Source organism: Urocitellus parryii, chromosome 8 (assembly GCF_045843805.1).
Source record: "Urocitellus parryii isolate mUroPar1 chromosome 8, mUroPar1.hap1, whole genome shotgun sequence".
In the NCBI taxonomy this organism is placed as follows: Eukaryota; Metazoa; Chordata; class Mammalia; order Rodentia; family Sciuridae; genus Urocitellus; species Urocitellus parryii.
The window spans coordinates 52870885-52891562 of NC_135538.1; the positions used below are offsets into that span (position 1 = coordinate 52870885).

The following is a 20678-nucleotide window of genomic DNA, read 5'->3' on the forward strand; positions in this document are numbered from 1 at the left end:
TGGAAAAGGGGAAGTCTGTGTTGCTAAGCCCACATATGAGCTCCATCCCTACTACTGTGGGATGTTCAGAGTCCCATTGAGAAAGCAGGGAGTAGCTGGAAAATGATGCTGATACTCTCAGGGCATATTATTTTGTCAACTTGATTAATAAGAGCCTCCTTTGCTATAGATGCCCTTTGGTGAGTATTAACTTAAGACCCAAATGTGATCATAGTCTGTGTTCAACCAAAAGCTTCGTCCCGAGCCCATAGTGCTCAACCAAATCCACATATTCCATCTTTGTGGGCCTATCTGAGAACACCCCACTCCTGGTACCAGTTCTGTTTCAACCTTTGGACAATAAGGAGACAGAAATCACATAGTAATTCAAACATGAAATGTTTAACATAAATAATCATTAACTATACCCAAGGATCAGCATAATGGGGGATTGTCTGATAAGTAATAAATTCTAAAAAACATAGGAATTGCAAATTTAGGAGCAGTGACTACCTTCCAAGGCTCAAATCCAGACTTCATTAGAGACTACCTAGACAAGGCTTACAAGAGAACAGAGAATTTCTCTGAGGTGACAAAGTCACCCAAGGAGGTGCTGGAGGGATCCCTTCAGAAGAGGTTCTGTGCCAGAGGCACTCCACCCTGAAGGGCATGCAATGCTAGAATCAGACTTGGTACAAGCCACATGTATTGTGAGAACTTGATGCTGCTAAAGCCATACACACTGAAAGGATGTGCTTAGAGGAGCACACCAGAACTTTGAAGAGAAATCCTTCTTCTTCCTACAGATTTGCTCTAATACTCTCTCCTGACAGAGTTTAACATTTACCAATTGACAAAGAGGAAACATTTACAAGGTCCAGATAAGTTGTCGCAGAACAGAAAATGAATCTGAGCTGACTTATAACAAATTGATAACTTGTATGGTATCTTATGCTGAAGCTTGAGTTTAGATATCAAAGTTATCAATCTTCCTCTTGTTCTTGTTTTTTATATTCTGTTTCTGAAATAAGCTTGTGTGTGTGCATTTAAATATTTAATCCATTTTGGCAAAAGATGATAATTTAATTTGCTTTGAATAGACTCAACCTTCTCCGTAATTAGAAAAAACTCATATGTCATGTATGTGTTAGAGTTCCGTTGCCATAACAAATATCCTAGATAATTAACTTAAAAAGAAAACGGTTTACTTTGGATCACAATTTTGCAGTTTTCATTCCATGGTCAATAGGCCCCACTGGTTTTAGGCCTATAGTGAGGTAATACTTCACGATTGGAATATGCGGCAGAGGAAGCTGCTTACCTCACAATGCCTTGGAAACAGAAGAGAGAGGAATGACTTCCAATATCTCCTCTGAGGGCATGCCCTCAGTGACATAACTTCCTGCCACTAGGCCTCACTTCTTAAAAATGTTTCACCACCTCTCAATAACACTATGGGCTCGGGACCAGGCCTTTAACACATGGGTCTTTGGGGACATTTAGGATCCAAACTATTGAAATATATATTTTTGGTCTAATAACTAGTAGTAAATAACAATACAAAAATTTATGTATGTAAATATGTTTCTTAGGTCTGTTCTATTTATTTATTGCTTTACTCAGATTTTGAAAAAGAACAAAAAAAAACAGGTTAAGACTTTACTAAGTCTGAGGAGAACTTTGACATTTGTAGGAAGAATAAAAGACTGAAGAGGGATTGTGTTCTTAAGTGAAACAAATAAGATGGTGCTTTCAAGTTTATTTGGATGCAGCTCTATTCAAATACAGTGGTTTCACCTAGTAAAACATAACCCAGCAGCAGGGCCTCTATCTTGGCTATCTCGCCTACCTGGTAACTCTCAAAGTCACATTGAGAGGCTACGGTTGGCCAGCAGCAAGGGAGAGCTTATAGGAATGTAAATCAGTGCGAACTATCTTCCAAGATAGTAGAAAAGAAAAATGAGATAAAAGGCTTAATTGGGGGTAAGAGTCATTTTTATTTATTCAAATGCTCATAGAAATAAAATTTGGGAAAAGATGTGATTACCAATCAGATCCAAATGGGATTCTGGATGGAGCTGTTTGGACTTGAAAAGCTGTAAGTTGGACATCTCCTGCCACATTGGGTAGGAAAACCTCATCAGTCCTCTTTTTGTGTTTAATGGGTACCTGTAATATTAAGCACATCGTATCGTTTTTTTTAAATGATGGTGAATATTGCTTGGTATAGCATAATAAAAGATCACTGTTGTTAATGAGACTAAAATCTTTGGTTCCATCTGGGCTATGCCTTCAGTGTGCCTTTTCATACCTACTTTGCCACTTGTTATATGGGAAATGGTCAAGAATGAATCCATCAGTGGAAAGCCATTTCCAGCTAAGGACAAAAAGACTTATCTGTCTAAAGCAAACCACAAATTCCTTAATATTTTGTTACTTATGTTAATGCCAAGGTATTTTTTAGAAAATCATTTGTGTCCCTACATTTCAGCCACTTCCTCTTCAGTCAGTATTTATCTGGCCTGACTCAGAGGCCTTGTTTAAGAAGCCAGACCTTAAGTTAGGTCTGAAATGGTTCCAACTAACTTTGTGCCTTTCCTGGCCTTCAGGATTTTTACTTGGGGTCCCTTTATTGTACATACCCTGACCATCAGCCACCTAAATCTCTCAAATATTCACTCTCTCCACTTAGGCACTTAGCTACATGGCAGCCTTTCTTTTTTCCCCCCCATTTATTTATTTATTTATTTCATACATGACAATAGTGGAATGCATTACATCATAATTATCCATTCACAGCACAATTTTTCATAACTCTCTATATAAAGTATGTTCACACCAAATTATGCCATTATACATGAGCTCTCCTATTGATTTTCTTTTGCATTACAAAAGAAAATTACCTTTATACCACAATTTATCATATCTCTGTATATAAGGTATGTTGACACCAAATTCACATCTTCATACATGTATTTTGTATAATGATGAACACCTCCTTCCACCCCCTCCTATTCCCTATCTAGAGGTAATCTTCCTCCCTTGCTCTCCCTCCCTACCCCACCTTGAGTCACCCCACTTATATCAAAGTAAACATTTAGCATTTGTTTTTTTAGGATTGGCAGCCTTTTCAATCACAAGAGCTGTGATCACCAACACGCCCAAAGTATGCAGAGTCTTCAGGAGTGAAATAGAGACTAACTGAATCTTGAAAGGCCCTGTGGTCGCACATACACAAACTGAACTTTGCTTCCTTTTAGAAAAGGCTTTCGCAGCCAGGTGCGGTGGCACACACCTTTAATTCCAGCGGGTCACCAAAAAGGAAAGAAAAGGCTTTTGCAAAATGAATAGACATAAGTTTGCCCTCATGTATCCATCAGCACTACATCCATAGATTCAACTGAGGATCAAAAAATATTTGAAAAAAATTGCATCCCTTTTGAACATGAACAGACATTTTTGTCATTATTCCATAAACAATACAGTGTAACAAGTATTTCCATAGCGTTTACATTGTGTTAGGTATTATAGTAATCTAGAGGTGATTTGAGGTACATAGGCAAATGTATGTAGGTTGTATGAAAATACTATGCCTTTTGGGGTGCCTTAAAATCTATACTCTAATGTTTATTTCCACTGTTCATTCAAAAAAAGATGTTTAAAAGTGCCATAAGAAAGTTGAAGTAGTAAGACAACCTCTAGCTTCAGAAAGTAATTAAGTTCAATATCAGAAAATATTTTTAAGAATTTTTTTTAATTAGGGACTTCAACATCCATGGATTTTGGTGTCCATGGGAGTCCTGGAACCAATCCCCATGGGTACTGAAGGTGACTGCACAAAGATTGGTGAGCCAAGCATTGGTAACCATTAACCACAAGGCTCTGACTTATTAAGGTTTCAGCTAGTTTGGTCCCAACCTGTTTCTCCACTTTCTTTTCTTTTTCTTCTTCTTTTTTTTTAATTGTTGATGGACCTTTGTTTTATTTATTTTTATGTGGTACTCAGGATCGAACCCAATGCCTTGATGCGTGCTAGGCAAGTGCTCTGCCACTGAGCCACAACCCCAGCCCTCTCCCCTTTCTTAAGTTTAGAAATATTGCAGCAAACTTTTGGACTAATAACTAGACCATCAGTTGAAGAATTACCCAATTTAAACAACTTTTGAGAATTACATAATTTTCTTTGAAGAAATGATTACATCTTTTCTTATTTTTTCTGAAAATAGGGGGAAGAATTCTTAAATGTGTTGATAAGATATGCAAATCTCGGGGCTAGGGCTCTGAAAGATATTGGAGCAAAAAATATACTAAAGAAGTGTAGAGAAGGTAGTAAAAGAGTATGTAAATGTTGTTTTATATCAAGTAAAAGCTAAAATATTTTTTAAAATTCTTTTTTTATTTATTTTTTCTTTTTGGTACCAGGGATTGAACTCAAGGGCACTTAACCACTGAGCCAAATCCCCAGTCCTTTTTGTATTTTTTTATTTAGAGACAAGGTCTTGCTGAGTTGCTTAGGGCCTCACTAAGTTGCTGAGGCTAGCTTTGAACTAACAATCCTCCTGACTCAGCCTCCTTCTGGGATTACAGGTGTGTGCCACTGAGCCCAGCTCTCATGTGTTTTAAAATGACTTCTGAAATTCTTTATTTCTGCTCTATTAGGAAAATCAACTAAGGGAGCCAATGCTGCTAATTAATTATTGTGGATGGTTTAAAAAATAAAATCAGAGATAGAACATAGCAAGTTGTTGATGCTCACTTTCACACCCAATGATTGACTTGTAATTGAGAAAGTACCATTGGACTTAATGATTTCAACATTAGAATTGTTTTATCCAGATCCAAATTACCTAGATAAAAATCTTTGTATACAATTTTTCTAATGTAAGTTTGAAAACTTAAACCTAAAACCATGACATCAGATTTAAAATTTTCATTGTTTCATACATGTAAGTGAACTTATCATTACTTACAGTCTTGGGTCTTTGAATTCTTCTTGTTAATTTATTGCCCATAAGATTAGTCTTTAAAAAATGTTGGTGGGAGTATCTGGATAATGTAGAAGCAGAACTTAGGGAGCAGTGAGCCTGGGATATAAGGCCTATAAAGTTCAAAATGTTATAAGTTAGATCTTTGGCTGCTATAGGCCCAGATTTAATTATAAAATTTTAGAGCTTAAAATGGGGATGTAATCCAACTTTATCCATTTTGAGTGACGATGTCAAAATTTGGATGGAGTTTTTTGCCTGAGGGTCACATGATCACGTAAAAGAGGTGAATGACAGGAGACGTGGAAGCCTAAGTAGCTAGACTGCGAGCTGTTCAAACTAACTGACAAAGGCAGTGAACTGGATTTGCAGGGTGAGGAAGAATAGCTCACAAATTTCTGACTCAAGCAACTGGATATTCGGCAATACCATTTGCTGGGATGGTGCCTCCTCTACCCCAAAAGGAGTCAGGCCTGTAGGAGGAGAGGAAGATGGATTTCATTTGACCTGCTGAACTTGTGAGCTGGAGACACCTGAATGCAGACATCCAGGAGTCACTGGATATATGGGTCTAGAGCTTGGAGGGGAGTTTCAAGCTGCAGGTGTGGACTTGGCCAACAGTGATTAAGCCGTGGGAACACAAGCAATTATCATCCAGAAACCATGTGAGGAGAAGAGGCCAGACAGAGCCCTGGATAACTCTGATGTTTAGAGGTTGGATACAGGAGGAGGAATTGGAAAAGGAGATTTAGAAGCAGCAGCCAAAAGAAGAGAAAGAAACCACAAGCCCAGAGCCTTGGACATAAAGGGAAACAGAAACTTAGGAGAAGGGTGTGGTCATGTGAGGCAGGAAGTGAGGACGGTGTTCATCCACTGTGCTTGGAGACATGGAAGTCTTGTTGATCCTGACAAAAGCCACTTCAATGAAGAGATGGAGACAAAAATCAGATTGTTGGTAGTGTGACAGAGAACTGAGTGATCCCCAAGTGCCATTCTCCCCTTTCTTCTTTAGTAATAAAACTCCAAATGTTTTATTGCACACACAGAATCTTAGAGTAAAAGCTACATTTCTCAGTCTCCTTTGTGTGGTCTTCTAGATAAGTACTGGCTATGAGACATAAGCAGAAGTGTCCTATGTGCTTCTAGGAACCTTCCTAGAAGGCACACTAAGGGAGAAGTGGTAGTTCACTAGGAAACATTAACCCAAAGGGAATTAAAAAAGATGCTTGGCTAAGCTGGAAGCATCAGACTGGAAAGGAGAGAAAGAAAAATTCCAGAGACTGTGGTGGGCACAGTGTAAGACAGGGAGCTGCTCAGGGTCAGTGGCCAAAACAGGACCCTGAGTGCACTTGATGCTTTGTTTTTGGCTAGGGCAGAAGTGACAGTGGCCAGGCAGGGGACACCAGTGCCCATGGTGAAGGCTGGGTGGCAGGCATAGAGGCAGAGAGTGGGGCCCTGTGGGCTTTACCAGCTAGCCCAGTTCTTCTCTGAGTAAACCCACTGTAACTTGATCTTTGACTTTGTCTACTCCTGAAAGACGGTTTTCCCAGCTATTCACATTGGTAAATAGCCAAATGGAAACACAGATAAAGGACAAACACATGTATGAAACTATAGTAACCAATATTTGCATGATTACCATCTTGAGACTATTCTAAGTGTCAGATATGCATTAATCCATTTAATTCTCAGAACAAGTTTGAGGTAAGTATTCCCATTTTACTGAGAGGCTAATTAACCTATCTAAGGTCACACCACTAGTAGTGACAGCATTCTAGCTATCTTCTCCAAAGCCCACACACTCATGTGGCCATGCTACAGAACAGGAAGGAAGGGGCTTGGCTGGTCCTAAGGATAGGACAACCAGGGTTAATGATATTTGGTCATATTCATGATAGATCTAGAAGAGTACTTACACTGTATTTAGTCCTCCTCTAATGGAAGAGGAAGCTAGGTTAGCATCATCCCGGAGTCTGCTGTTCCATTCTGCCTGCTGCTTGCACTGCCCAGAGAGCTATTTTGGGGAGGGTATTGGGGACTGAACTCCAACCACTGAGCCACATCCCCAGCCCTATTTTGTATTTTTTATTTAGAGTCAGGGTTTCTAAGTGTTGCTAACAGAGTTTCTAAGTGCCTCGCTAAATTGCTGAGACTAGCTTTGAACTTTCGATCTTCCTGACTCAGCCTCCCGAGCTGCTGAGCTTACAAGCAAGCACTACCACGTCCGGCCAGAGAGCTATTTTGATTGCCATTTTCACTGGACTCCTCGAGCTCTCAGCACCCAAGAAGCATAAAGGACTTCATGAATAATATCTGAGAAATGTGGTCACTGGTGTCCCGACTCATTAGGATGCTTTAAAATCCAATGAAGTACTCAATATTCTTTAAGTGGCATATTCTCCCAGGACCAGTTGTTATCGATTGAAACCTTTTAGATGTCAGTACTCCAAGGTGGAGTAAATTAGAAAATTCTGACAATAAATGAGAATTAAGATCCATTCATCCATGTGCTGTTCATTCATCCAACAAATATCATGGAGGACCCATGATGACCCATTGATCATAGCCACTGTGTTGTTATTGCTAGTCACTGAGGCCCTCCTGCAGGTCAGACCCCTGAGTCTGGATGACTCTTCCAGCTGGGGAGGGCTTGCTTACCGCCTGGGGAGCTCCTCTGGATGGACAGCTGCTCAGTGTCAGGAAGCTGACTCTGTAACTCTTCTATGCGCTGGAAAGCATCCAGCTTCACGCTGCGCTCCTGGGCAAGTCGGCTTCTCGTCTGAGGGTAAAGGGTTTGGGAAGCAGAGAGGCTTTGTGGCGTTCTCTTTAGTTCCCTCAGTTCACAGTGGGGTCTGAAGGGCCCCGGCTCCCTGATGAAGTGCAACCAGGTCTTCTCAAAGTCCTGAATAGGCTGAACTCAGCCTTCTGAGAACCAAGAGCTTCAAGGAAGACCAAGAATTCAACTAATGAGGAACAAAAACAACCCTGGAATCCCTTGAAGGAAGCTAGGCACTTATATTTTTTGTTTATTTCACCAGCTAGGTAGAGGAATAAGAAAGCGAGGGTCCAGTTCATACAAGACCTTGGAGACCAAGCAATGACATCTGCACCAAGGACCCGTAAAAACCCTGGATGGTTTGAAACAAGAAAAGAATCGTTCTCCCTCAGTCTCAGCTGGGCATCTGCTGGGAGAGCATGTCTCCTGGGTCTGAGAGAAGGTCCATCCCCAGGGCTAACCTTTACATTTTCTTGGGTAGCTGTCCCCTCGCGTGGCTGACCCATAGTCCCCCAGCTAAGAGGAGCTAAGGCCAAAGTACACCTCATCTGTATAGATCATAGGATTTTTTTCCTTTTACATGAATTATATCCTAATTGTTTTTAATTATTAAAAAATAATACATGCTGTAGTGGGTTGAATACTGTTCTCAAAATTCACATCTACCTGGAACCTCAGAATGTGACTGTATTTGGAAATAGAGTCTTTGTAGGCAGATGTAATGAAGTTAGTATAAGGTCATACTGGAGTTAGACCTTAAGTTATCCCTACATCCAGTGACTATTGTCCTCACAAGAAAATGACAGGGTAAGGATATGGACACACAGAGGAACACATAAAGAAGAAAGACATGGGATGCTGGTGCAGAAACTGGAGTGGTGTAACTACAAACCCCAGAATGCTGAGAATTGCCAGCTGTCACCAGGAGCTGAGAGAGAGGGACATGGAACAGAGACTTTCTCAGAGTCTCCTAACAGAACAAATGTTGCCAACACCTCGATTTTAGATTTTCGGCTGCCTGAACCATGATGGAATTAATTTCTATTGTTTTAAGCCATCCAGATTGTGGTAAACCATCCCGTTTGTGGTAATTTATTATGACAACCCTGGGAAACTAAGACACATGCTAATCTAAAAAATTCAGCCACACGTGTTTTAAATCCTACTCCTGCTGTTCGGACCCAATGAGGAGGCCCCTGCATGCTCGCAGCTGTCTGAAAACGGGGAGGGGGCTGGCCTTGTGTGCATCGATACTCTCAACTGGAATTTAAATTTCAGTAGATTATCAGAGTTGCAGAGTTAGGGAAACTTCCTCATATAAACTAGGTCCAAAGTCCTTCAATGTATTCCAGATATTTGTGGAGGATCCACAATGGGAAACATGTCAAGATTTCTTGAGCCAGGCCAGGGTTAAATAAATCTGAGAAATAGTAGCAGAGAAAAGAAACATGCCTACTGAGGACATATCTTGTGTCGGCATCTCCAGTCCTACTTCACAGAGAAAGATACGGTGACATCTCAGCATCTCATCAGTCAACATCTCTCAACCAGTTAGTAGCAGAGCCAGGCTCTGAATCTAGGTCTACTACCTGTTTCTGAGGCTTCTCTGCCTTCCTACTCCCCAAACATATAACAGTCAACATTTATTGAGAGCTGCTGGTCTAAGTGCTTTGAGCTACCTAACTTAATCTTTACCCAAATCCTGAGAAGTAAATATAGTACCTCATTGCACTGAGAGGCCACACACTTCTCCCAAAGCCACACAGCTGGAGCGCTGGGGGTACAAACCAGGCAGTCTGACCTGTGTTCTTTCTAACTGACCTCTCCAGGCACAGGAGACAGGAAGGGACACTGATGCTCTCTGAGGTCAGATAGCCATTATCTTCCCACAGAGGTGGAGGCTAGAGATGTGGCAAAGAACCCACAAATGGCCAAGAGGGCTCTTGCAGGTCAAGAATTGCTCTTTGCGGTGGGTTAGCCCAGGGGTCCGTGAGCTGTCAGAAGAGCTAGAGGAGGAGTTTAAAAAGGACAAATGGTTTTGACATACATATAGTGAAAATATGTATTTATTGAAACCTCAAAATATCTGTTCTGACTACCTCTAGAATCTCTGCCATTAAATAATTAACAATTAACTCTAGAATTTTGGCAAATGGAATCTATGGATCTATTTTTGAGGTAGCTTTTAGAAAAGCATAACATGAAATGCCAACTTTTCTTATAGGTTCAGACATTTATTTATTTATTTTGGCACTGGAGAATTGAACCCAGGGTCACTCACATCTGAGCTATATCTCTAGTCCTTTTTATTTTTTTATTTTGAGTCAGGGTCTCACTAAGTTGCCTAGGCTGGCCTCAACCTTGCCATCCTCCTGCCTCAGCCTGCCTAGTTGCTGCGATTACAGGCATGTACTACCACAGCTGGCTTATAGTTCAGTCATTTTAGTGTTCTTTCCAAGAAATAAATGTGAAATTCTAATTTTCTTTTATTCTAAAACTGCTCATTTCCTTTCTTCGTTTCTACACAATTTCTTTAGCAACCCTTGAATTCAGTTTCAACCATAGACTTTTCCTTATTGATCTTTTGAGCATCTGAAACCCTTGACCAATAATTTAATTTTCCCATTACTTTTCTGACTCCTACTGTCTCTGGTGGATGATTAAGGGCTTTGATCACCCTGTGGGAATATGTGAAACACCTTTCCTGTAAGGTACCATTTCTTTGTCCTCTTCTATTGAATTACATCCTGTGGTCTGCTTTGTCAGAACTTGAATTAATCTACATCTACATTACAATAAACCTCCTCATCTTTTTTCCCTGCGGGATATATTTAACAAAAAATACAACTGTGTCTGCAAGCCATTTTTGCCTTTCATTTTTGTGTCTGCATTTCTAGAAGCACTTGAATAAAATCCTTTTATAATAGCTTCCATAATACTTGCTGCTTTTCCAGGTTACTTCTCAGAATTTTCCAAAGGATGCCAAGTTCAAAGGCTGGAGTTGGGTAGAATGTGCTTTTTAGGTGGTCAGTGGGTGCCGAGATGCTGAGCCTTGGGGCAGTTAGGCCCTCTCTGCTCATCCAAGCAATTATCCCAGTGTAGTCTAGATATGACCATTTCCCCTAACGTGCCTAGAAGTGGCAAAGGTGGCTGCTATGGAGAGCAGGAGAGAGGTATGGAAAGGCTGGGGGAGTGAGCTGGCTCTTGGGGTGCCCAGATTGGCTTTCACCGGAGCTCACCTGTCGGAGGTCTCGCTCCATCTTTCTCCGCTGCAGCTGGCCCAGTTTCGAAGCCCTCTCAGCCTCTTCGGTGAGGAGTTGCAATTGCTGTTCTTTGTGGCCCACTTCTTCCAAGAGCTTCTCGATGCTGGATGCTTTTATGACATCTAGCTGCTGCCGGGTGAGAGCTTCCTGGGTCACTCTGTGTTCTAGCTCCTTCAACAGCTGGGCCTATGGCAGGAAGGGCCAAGCCAGAAGGCAGCAGAGGTGGGGCATGGCAACAATCATCCCCGCTACCAGGGCCCGGGGCAGGTCTACATGGTGCTCTGGGTGACATAGCCCAGGCAGCAGCAAGGGCACCAGAATCTAGCCTGGCTCTGAGGCAGCAGTCAGGGAAACAGAACAAACAAGCACGTAACATAATAAGCCAGGTAAGTGATAATGCCACCATCTGGCAATAACAGATCAAGTAACTTGGTCTTCTGAGAGCAACATTTGATGATAATGTGTATGTTAATTAGCTCATTAACCAAATAATCATATCTATCATAAACTATATTTTCATTGCCATGGAACCTTTATCATGGGGGAACAGCACAGGGCTGGTTTAATTGCACAGACAGGAGCAGGCGTGGGATACAAGCAACTAGCTGGGAAGGGAGATTTTGATTTTGAAGGAAGGAAAAGAATTGTGATCATCTGGTTCTGTTCCAAAGTTTTTCAAATCAGCAGCACTTTAAGTACTAGGTGGTCATTCTTAGTTATGACATTAGCAATGATTATTGGTATGGCCACTTTACAGCTAACCAAGTAACTCACTGAGGTACAATCACAGAGGAAGTCGAGTCCAAAATGCACAAGTCATATTTCAGGTTTTAAATATGCCCAACTTTCCCAGGCTGTTATTTATAGTCAGCTGTTCTGACTCTAAACCTAAGAAAAATGTGGGGTGCCAATTTTTTCTTAGGAGTTCAGTCATATCTCAGTGTATTTTTCATGATATAAATGGGTGTCAACCTTGTATCTCTGTGCTTCATTCATACTCAGAAGGTTGACACAGTTAGAGAAAGTTTAGAGCTTATACTGCATGCTCCTTTGTTTTTGGGCCAGTCACCTTGGAGAAGCAGCCACTCCTGAAAGGAAAACTTTGGATGTATCATCAGAAAGGACCCAAGACTTTCTACTTGGGGGCTAATACTAAAGCTTGGACAAAACCCCCAGACTTAGGTTGCTGTGTATGAAGAGTGTACACAGACCACAAAAAGCCATGTTCAAGGCAGAGACATAGGTCCCAAGACACCCTTTGGTAAAATGATCCTCAGAGAAACACACACACACACACACACACACACACACACACACACACACTGATCTTGCTTATGAAAAATATTTTATCATTATAACTAAAGGTTAGTAAGAAAAAAAAGTCTCTTGGCTTCTGCCCTTGGTTTCTGGACCGAAGAGGAGACAGGAAGCTATCTTTTTCTGTCTGGGCCATCTGCTCAGCTTCACCCTGTGGAGCTCTGGTGATTGCTACCGACAGCCACAGTGCCAGTTGTAGTAGCCACACTCAGCTTTGCAGAGAACGTTCCAGGAGGGGAAGGAGGAGGGTCTGAAGCTCAGATACCTGGTCATCCTGCCGCTTCCGCATCCTGGCATTGTCAGCCTGAGCGCTGGCCAGGGCCTGCCTGAGAGCCAGCAACTGTTGGCGAAATAAACCTGCTTCCCGCTCTGCCATTAGCTTGATGCGCAAACATTCTTTTTTACTTCGAATAGATTCCTGTAAACATCCCAAACACAGTAAGATAAGGAATAAGTTTCCATATTTTTTGTTTCACAAGTAGTGCCCAACCCATCCATCCTTTAAAACTTCCAGTAGAATGGAGTTCTTGCTGGACACTGCTTCTGTGATTGTAATTAAGAATAGAGAGCCGGGCAGGGTAGCACACACTTGTAATCCCAGAGGCTTGGGAAGCTAAGACAGGAGAATTGCAAGTTCAAAGCCAGCCTCAGCAACGGCAAGGTGCTAAGCAAAGCAGTGAGACCCTGTCTCTAAGTAAAATACAAAATAGGGCTGGGGATGTGATTCAGTGGTCAAGTGCCCCTGATTTCAATCCCTGGTGGAAGGAAGGAAGGAAGGAAGGAAGGAAGGAAGGGAGGGAGGGAGGGAGGGAGGGAGGGAGGGAAGGAAGGAAGAAAAGTGCGACAAATCAGAGTAAATAGACTTTCAGGAACAGTCAGTGGAAGTTTCCAAACCTCTATCTATCAACATGTGCTTTGGTTTCAATTTGCTTTAAAGCAGATTTTCCATCTACTGATACTTCATTTTCCTCAGATGCATCAAGCCCAAAGACACACAGTATTTTGACAAAGAGCTTTGAGCCCTTGGTAAGATCTCTCCTTCATCTTTTCACTTTCTTTGTGCTCAATTCTCTATCTGTTCTCCCTGGCCAGTTGTTTCTTTTCTGTTTTCCCCAAAGGCTCTGACGTTGTGGCCAACTGTCAGATTTTTCAGCGTGGCTGTCCCTGCCACATGACACCAGTACATCAGCTGCAGTGAGGCAGGCTGAGGAGGCCCCCTGGGGCTGCGGAGCCTCCCTCCCCAGCACTCACCTTCTCTGCCCTGCTCAGCTGGCCCCGGAAGTGTGTCTGCTGCACAGCCTGCCTCCAGAGGCCTAGGCTCCTCACTTTGCACACCAGGGCCGCCAGGCTGCGGTTGTCCTGCTCCAAGGCCAAAATCTGCTCCTATCAAGAAAGCTCAGTTTCAGAAAACCCTGCCTCCAACACTTCTCCCAGGAAGAGCATCAATTCTAACATCAAAAACATGACACAATTGTGCAGTGAACCCTGGTCCCCCTGGAAATGACTACCAAAATGCTTTCTCAGGGAAACCAGACTGGAAAGCAAGCAGGGTAAAGGGTGTGGCAGATGCTAGGAAGAAGCACTGATATCCCACTACTAAGTGAACTCTTGTACCTTGGCTGCGTTTTCTTTTATTCCTTCGTCAGGCCTGGCAGAGCCCCATTTCTTCCTTAGCTCCTTCATATTGGTGATCCCTTCTGTTCTCACTTCACTGATGAGCTCACACACTTTCTGGGTCAAATTAAGCCAATTCTCATCCAGCTTCTCCTACAAATTATAGACTCAGGTCAAGAGAGTATAATGGGTTTGGGAGGCGTGAAGGACAGTGGAGAAAGAACTATTTTGCCTTCTGAAACCTAACTTTTGGAAATGACTCCACATTCAAAGATCCTCCACCCAGATAATTTTTCCAATGTGGATTCTATGGAAGTCACAACAGTGGCCCCTTAAGCGTTAATCTTCCATCCACAGGGCTTCATCATTTGGACACCTTCATGTCCTAGAGTATGCCTTGCTTGTCAAGACCACGGCAACGTGAGTCAGGAGGACAGTGGGTAGAATAGCGAGAGGTCAGAGGCAGAAATCCTACGGACAGAATGGCCCCCTGGGAAGGGTTACTTGGAACAATTGAATTTTGCTGTGAGGTTGACTCAGGGCAGAATCTGACCAGTAAAGACACTACAGATGACCCATCACTGAGGAACTCCATTAAATATGGATAAGTGGAGGAAGGAATCAGGCTGGCTGCCTTCCTATTTAGGTTCTGGCAGAAGCCTCATTATAAAACGTTCTGTTCTAAATGGCTTATGGCTAATGGCTTATGATGAAACAGCTCGATCAATGCTAAGTATAACTGCAGCCTTAGGGTTGTGGACTGAACTGTGTCTCCTCGAAAATTCACCCATTGAACCCTAACCGCTCTTTGTGACAGTGTCTGGGGATCTGAGATCTTCAGGAGGGAAGTAAGGTTAAACTGAGGTCATAAGGGTGGTTCCCTATTTCAATAAGACTGTGGTCTGTCAGAAAAGGAAGACAGAAAGATAACTTTCCCTTTTTCTCTGCCATCTAAAGGCATGGAAAGAGGATGGCCAAATGCAAACCAGAAAGGGAGTCCTCACAGAAGCTGCTCTGATTTTGGGCTTCTAGAACCGTAAGAAAATAAATTTCTGTTGTTTAAGTTGCCCAGTCTATGGCACTTTGTGATAGCAGCCTGAGCAGACTAAGATACCTAGACTCCTTAGGATGAAAAGTAAGTGTAGGGGTGTCTTCTCACTTCTGACCCACATCTCCCAAGAGGCAGGCAGGAAGGTAGTGCCAGCTGAGAGATATAGCAGGAAATCTGGCTGCTGATCACATGGTAGAAGCCTCACCATCCTCTTGGGACCCTGGAGGAGAACAGGGATTCCCTTCTTTGGGGGGGGGGGGTTCATGGAACTACTTTAGCTTGGGAAGAAGAGATTCCACTTCTTAATCTTGAAATCTGGTAAAAGCTAACAGGATCTGAAGAATTATTTCTCGATGATCTCATACCTGAATGATTACTTAGCAAATTTCAGCCTTCACTGTCTACTCATTCCTCTCCTGCGCACTAGAACCAGCTCATTTGGGTTTTGATCCTCTTATATTTGTAAGTATTTGTACTTTGCAAATTAGAGGAAATCTCTAACCCTCTCTGGAATGACTAGGCTGAGGCAGAGCACCGCAGGATCTCCTGTTAGGACCCTTCTGGAACGCTCAGGGAGAGATAGGGAGGCAAGGACCCACATGGGGCTGGCTCTGGAATTCATCCAATAGTAGAGATGGGGGCAGGGCCGGAGGAAGCTATGGATTTCAGGGTTGTAGGTTGTATTTGTTGGGCAGCTGGACCAGGCTTTCTGATAGTCCATTGTGGGCTGCGTATCTATCTCACAGCTGCTCAGACATAAGAAAGTGACTGGTTTCTGTAGTGCTGGGAGCACATGGGTATCCCATCACTCCTTTTCTGGATGCTTCTTCATTGACAGGTCAGCAGCTCTGACACTGGATGTAAGAGAAAGGAAGGTGGGAATATTGAGGATTGGAAAAAAAAATCTGAACGCCAGTTCACATCCCTCATCTGCCCATGAGCTCTCAAGAGGTACTAGCTGCTTCTTCCACTGAAGTCTGGCTGGGCCCAGGGGACTGTGCTCCCCCATTTGGGGAGTTACTCTCCACAGAAACAACAATGGTAGACACTGGTAAGGATTTGAACCAGAATATCCTCCTCTTTTCTCAACTGCAACAAGATGGCGACTGGCAGTAGAGTAAGAAAAAATAAACATCTAACTTATCTAAAATTCAGTGTCCATCAGGGGAGAATAATGACAACCCATTGCTAACTTTCTCTCTGCAGCAAAAACTTACAGTGGGAAAATTCTTGGGCCCAAGAATGTCTTATTACCATTAAGTCCATTCTGCCATTGACTCCTTGGTGTACAGCCATAGGGCTGCCCAGAAGACTGACATAGGATACTTACTTTTCTGTGTAAACAGGTCATAAACAAAGCTTGGACCAATGCTTCATATTCTTCTTGGACTTCTTCTCTAATTTGCTTTTTGAGATTTATGTTCTCCTCTTCCAAATCTGTGAGTTGGGCTCTCAGAGCAGTGATTTCCATGATCATATCATGACTGAGCTCTGCAACCTAGCAGCAGAAACACACACACACACACACACACACACACACACACACGCAATATTTATGGAAAACAATTTAGGAATTCCAAAGTTCTACTATAAAAAAGTTCTTTATAGATTACTGTAGAATTTGCACTTCTCTTTTAATCTAAGGAAGAAAGTGAATATCCTGCTGTGTAAAGATGGACAGAAGAATCTCATCTTGATTCAAAGGTTTCCCAATAGTGCCAGACATATAGGACTTGCTCGGTAAATGGTTGCTGAATAAATGGGCCAAAGAACCGCTATTTGAGCAATTTTCAATTAGAGAAAATACCTGACCTATCTTGACCTTCATCTCCAAATTGGCCTTTCCTTGATCCCTCAGCCCAAATACTTCTTTGTTTTGGGGATGCACTTTAACTGCCCTTAAAGAAAAACAAACACCCCCCTCCCGTGCCAAATACAACACAAAGACTCCCAAAACAACACAAAGTAACAAAAATAAATTAAAAACTCAAGAAAAAATAAAACACCCTTAAAACTCATTGCTTACAAAAAGTAAAAACACACTCCTTGGGTGTTTCTGCAGGGACCTTCATTGATGGGACTTTCACAAGCAACTCATGCAAATGACGCTCAGAAATCTCACTTCTGGCAAATTCTGAGAGTGTAGATGTGAGAATGGAGAAGAGAATCTTTTTAAGAACTGACCTACCTGACCAGCATAGTCTTCAGGTGGCACTTGACTTCTTTGTAACACATCTAGTTCCTGGGAAGAAAGCAGTGCACAACCAAACACCAGTATTTACCCTCCTAACCACAGCTTGGTTCAGGAGGGCACATTTCCGACGCCTCCTATTTGTATTCATGGAGCCTCATTTTGAGACCCTCAGCCTCATCCTGGAGCCGGGACTGTGCTTGCCACACCATTAGACTTTAGGATTTATAACACGGCATCAAAAGACAACATCCTCTCTCCACACTGGTACAAGGAACCCAACCATGGGCATAGGCCCAAATGGATGGGAACAGGCCCAAATGGGACAATTCCAAGATTTATTATTTGATATTTTTGTGCTTCTTTTTTTTTTTTTTTTTGGCTAGTCTTAGATCTTTTCCTCTTTTTCTCAGATACAAACTAGAATTATACTGAGGCTCTGATGCAATCTATTTCTAAACAGTGTGCTATTTAGGACAGGAGAAATGACTCTTCTATCCCACCAGTGGGATTTCACAATTCTTTTTTTTTTTTTTTTTTTTTTTTTTTTGGAGAGCTGGGGATTGAACCCAGGGCTTTATGCATGTTAGGCAAGCACTCTGCCACTGAGCTATACCCTCAGACACCAATGGGATTTCATTTTAAGGAAGTGGCATCAGTGAGATTGACCATGGTATGCATGCTGAAGACAGTTTTTTCAAGAATCCTGGCTTCTCTGCTAGACCAGGAATAGCCTTGTGTTTGCTGAGCCAGGAAAGGTCAGCTATGCACCTTCCAGCTCATGGCTTGGTCACCTTCTGCATTCCCCACTGGACACTCTCAAAGCACACAACTCAGTATTGCGGGGGCCATCACCTATATAGTGGAGAATATCAGAACCCAAGAAAATAAGTTGATGACAAATTTGGAAAGTTCCTTTCCCCCTCAATTCTGGCATAAGAACTGGTCCCCTCCCCACCCCTGCTCAGTTTTACTTTCTCTTTTGAATTACTCCTGGGCCTCCTGCCCATAGCCCTTCCCCCAACTGGTTCTCCTCTCTCTGGGTACCTACCTGCTCCTTCTGGCAGAGCTTCTGTCTAGCGTGCTGCAACACATGCTCATAACACATGGAGTAGGTCTCAAAGTTGCTGCGTTCTCTTGCCATCACATCACAACCCAGGGAAAGGAGGCAGGCCTCAAGGTGGTCTTTCCTGAAGGTGATCTGAAAAAACAGGAGCATTATTCCCAGCAGCTCCAGCAGGGTCGAGCAGCCTCACTATGCCAGGGCTGGAGGCACACATTGCCTTGGCTTGCAGAAGGACATGCATACCCGATCCGTACCAAAACTCCAGGCTGGCAAACCTCTCTCACCTCTGAACATGTGCAGTGCCAGGGACAAGACGACAAATGGAGACTGCCTATCATGTGTCTAAGTATTTCAAGGTTATAAATCAAATTAATACACTATTAAAATGCAATGTTTAATTCTCCTACCTTGAAAGATTAGACCTTCAAAATGGTCTGAAAGTCCAGGTTTGAATTTATTATTCATGGACTACTTTGAGTTCTATGCTGAAGGGTGGTGAACTGGGGGCAGCTGGTCCCCAACCCAGAATTTACAGTATGACTCCATTCTCTTCCCACCTTGTGAGGGCCTTCACAGTCCTACTGACTGGACACTGCAGGCTGCAGGTTCAAATTCCACCCACACCCCTACTCAGCTGCCTCTTGGCCACCCCCAGGCCAGGGGTGTGCACACTGGTGGTCCACTCTTGCTCTAGAGAGGAGCCCCATGTAGACCCCAGACTCAGGGAATTCTGGAATCCCAGGTTCCTGCAATACAGTCTAGAAGGAAGACCAGGGCTCTGTGTGGACATGTCCCTGTGGCTCAGAGGATTTATTACCTAGTAGGGAAGAGCAGGGCTATAGGAGGCAAGAAGGGACCTTGTGAAGCACAGGGCATGTGACAGGGGCCCGTGCAGCTCTGTTCTAAGGACCCACATGGCTCACTTTCTCAGCAATTCCATTCATCCTCTTTCTCCAGGAGACTGGGCATACTCTTTGAAGAGGTGGCATTAAAGAATAGAGAAGTCTACCCCTCCAAGGCAGAAATGGGAGTGAATGGAGAGAAATGGGAGTCAATTTATGAAACACAGATCAGATCACCCAGTCAGGACCCACACATCCATGCAGGTGTGGGTGTATGTCCTGCTGTGTGTATCAGAGTGTGTATGTGTGTGTGTGTGTGTGTGTGTGTGTGTGTGTGTGTGTTGGAGGTCTTATGTCACTAAGTCCAAGAGCCAGCTGGCACTTGAGCTTGATCTGTGATTCTGCCAAGGTGTGGCCAGCTCTTGGCTCCCTGGCAGACTGCTGTAGGTTGTCCTTGGAGACTGCACTGGTCCCCTGGCTCTGATTCACTTGTGTCTGGAGGTCCAAGATACTGTCCCATCAGTGCAACCTCAGCGCCAAACTGACCTTTAGAGAAAGTTCACAGTGGAATTTGCCAAGACAAGTTATTGAAGCAAAGTAGCAGAGGTGGCAAATAGTAAGAAGTCGTAGCATGGAGGAGGGAGTGGGGAGGGCGGCTCCTCCTGCTGCTGTGAGAGCGGGGGCACTTCTACCTCCCTTAAGGAGATCAGGCTGGCAGTATCTATGACAAGAGTGTGATGTGTTTGTGCTCTTTGACCCAGTGACTCCTCTTCTACAAATTTATCTTTAGGGGATAATAAAAGTTGTATACAGAATGTATGCAGACATTTTTTTTTTAAAAAATCTTTTTTCCAATAGAAAAAAATAAATGGAAAACAAAGTGCCTAACAAAGGAGTTAGGTAGAATCCATTTGGTTCATCTACACAAGGAAACACTGACCAGCCTCCAAAAATGGACACACATTTACTGACAAGGGTTTACAACATGTGGTTAAGTGAAAAGAACATGCTAGGAAACGAGTCATGTAGAATAATCCTACTATATAAAAACTTAAAAAGGGCATGAACAGAAAATAGGTTGGAAATAAAGTTTGGAAGGAAACATGCCAAAATAATAATAGAGGTTATTAATGAATCTATTTTCTAAAAAAACTATATTTCTATTTTCTAATGTAATCTATAATACATATTGTATATTTCTAATATAATATAATCGTAATATGTAATTAAGAAATGATATACATATGCACAAAAATAACATACATATACTAATTAAAAGTTATGCTTTTAAAAAGTCTTCCATCAAATCAGTTGACAGAATGGGATCCAGCGTGGACAATGGAACCAGGACATGTCTGTCTGTGTGGAATGGAATGAACAGCCAGGCAGTTGGGCAGGAGCCCTGCCTCCCCTGACTCACTCTCCAGGGCCCTCCTTAAGGGGCCTTTCAGTGGGAGATGGGAGGGCAGGTCACCCTGCCCCTGTTCTGGTCCCACTCAGGTCCTGGAAGGTGAGCAGCAGGACAGCTGTAGTTCAGCAGCTGACACAAGGCAAAGGGAATGTCAGGTTCTTTGCCTAGACCCTGCCTTCTCTG

The 20678-nt window shown here is 42.9% G+C and overlaps 1 protein-coding gene across 1 annotated transcript in view; it reads right to left on the reverse strand.

Annotated features, from left to right (window-relative positions):
• Nucleotides 1-2022: 2022 nt before the first annotated feature.
• The window catches only part of LOC113183360 (uncharacterized), a 137263-nt gene continuing 118607 nt past the window's right edge, over nucleotides 2023-20678 (reverse strand). The window contains exons 36-45 of the mRNA XM_077801484.1: nucleotides 18228-18377; nucleotides 17174-17227; nucleotides 16316-16483; nucleotides 13935-14087; nucleotides 13572-13703; nucleotides 12586-12738; nucleotides 10980-11189; nucleotides 7623-7743; nucleotides 4950-5077; nucleotides 2023-2148 (exon numbers count right to left, since the gene is read on the reverse strand). Coding sequence (XP_077657610.1) covers nucleotides 2023-2148; nucleotides 4950-5077; nucleotides 7623-7743; nucleotides 10980-11189; nucleotides 12586-12738; nucleotides 13572-13703; nucleotides 13935-14087; nucleotides 16316-16483; nucleotides 17174-17227; nucleotides 18228-18377 — 1395 coding nt within the window. The remainder of the gene's footprint in view (nucleotides 2149-4949; nucleotides 5078-7622; nucleotides 7744-10979; nucleotides 11190-12585; nucleotides 12739-13571; nucleotides 13704-13934; nucleotides 14088-16315; nucleotides 16484-17173; nucleotides 17228-18227; nucleotides 18378-20678) is intronic.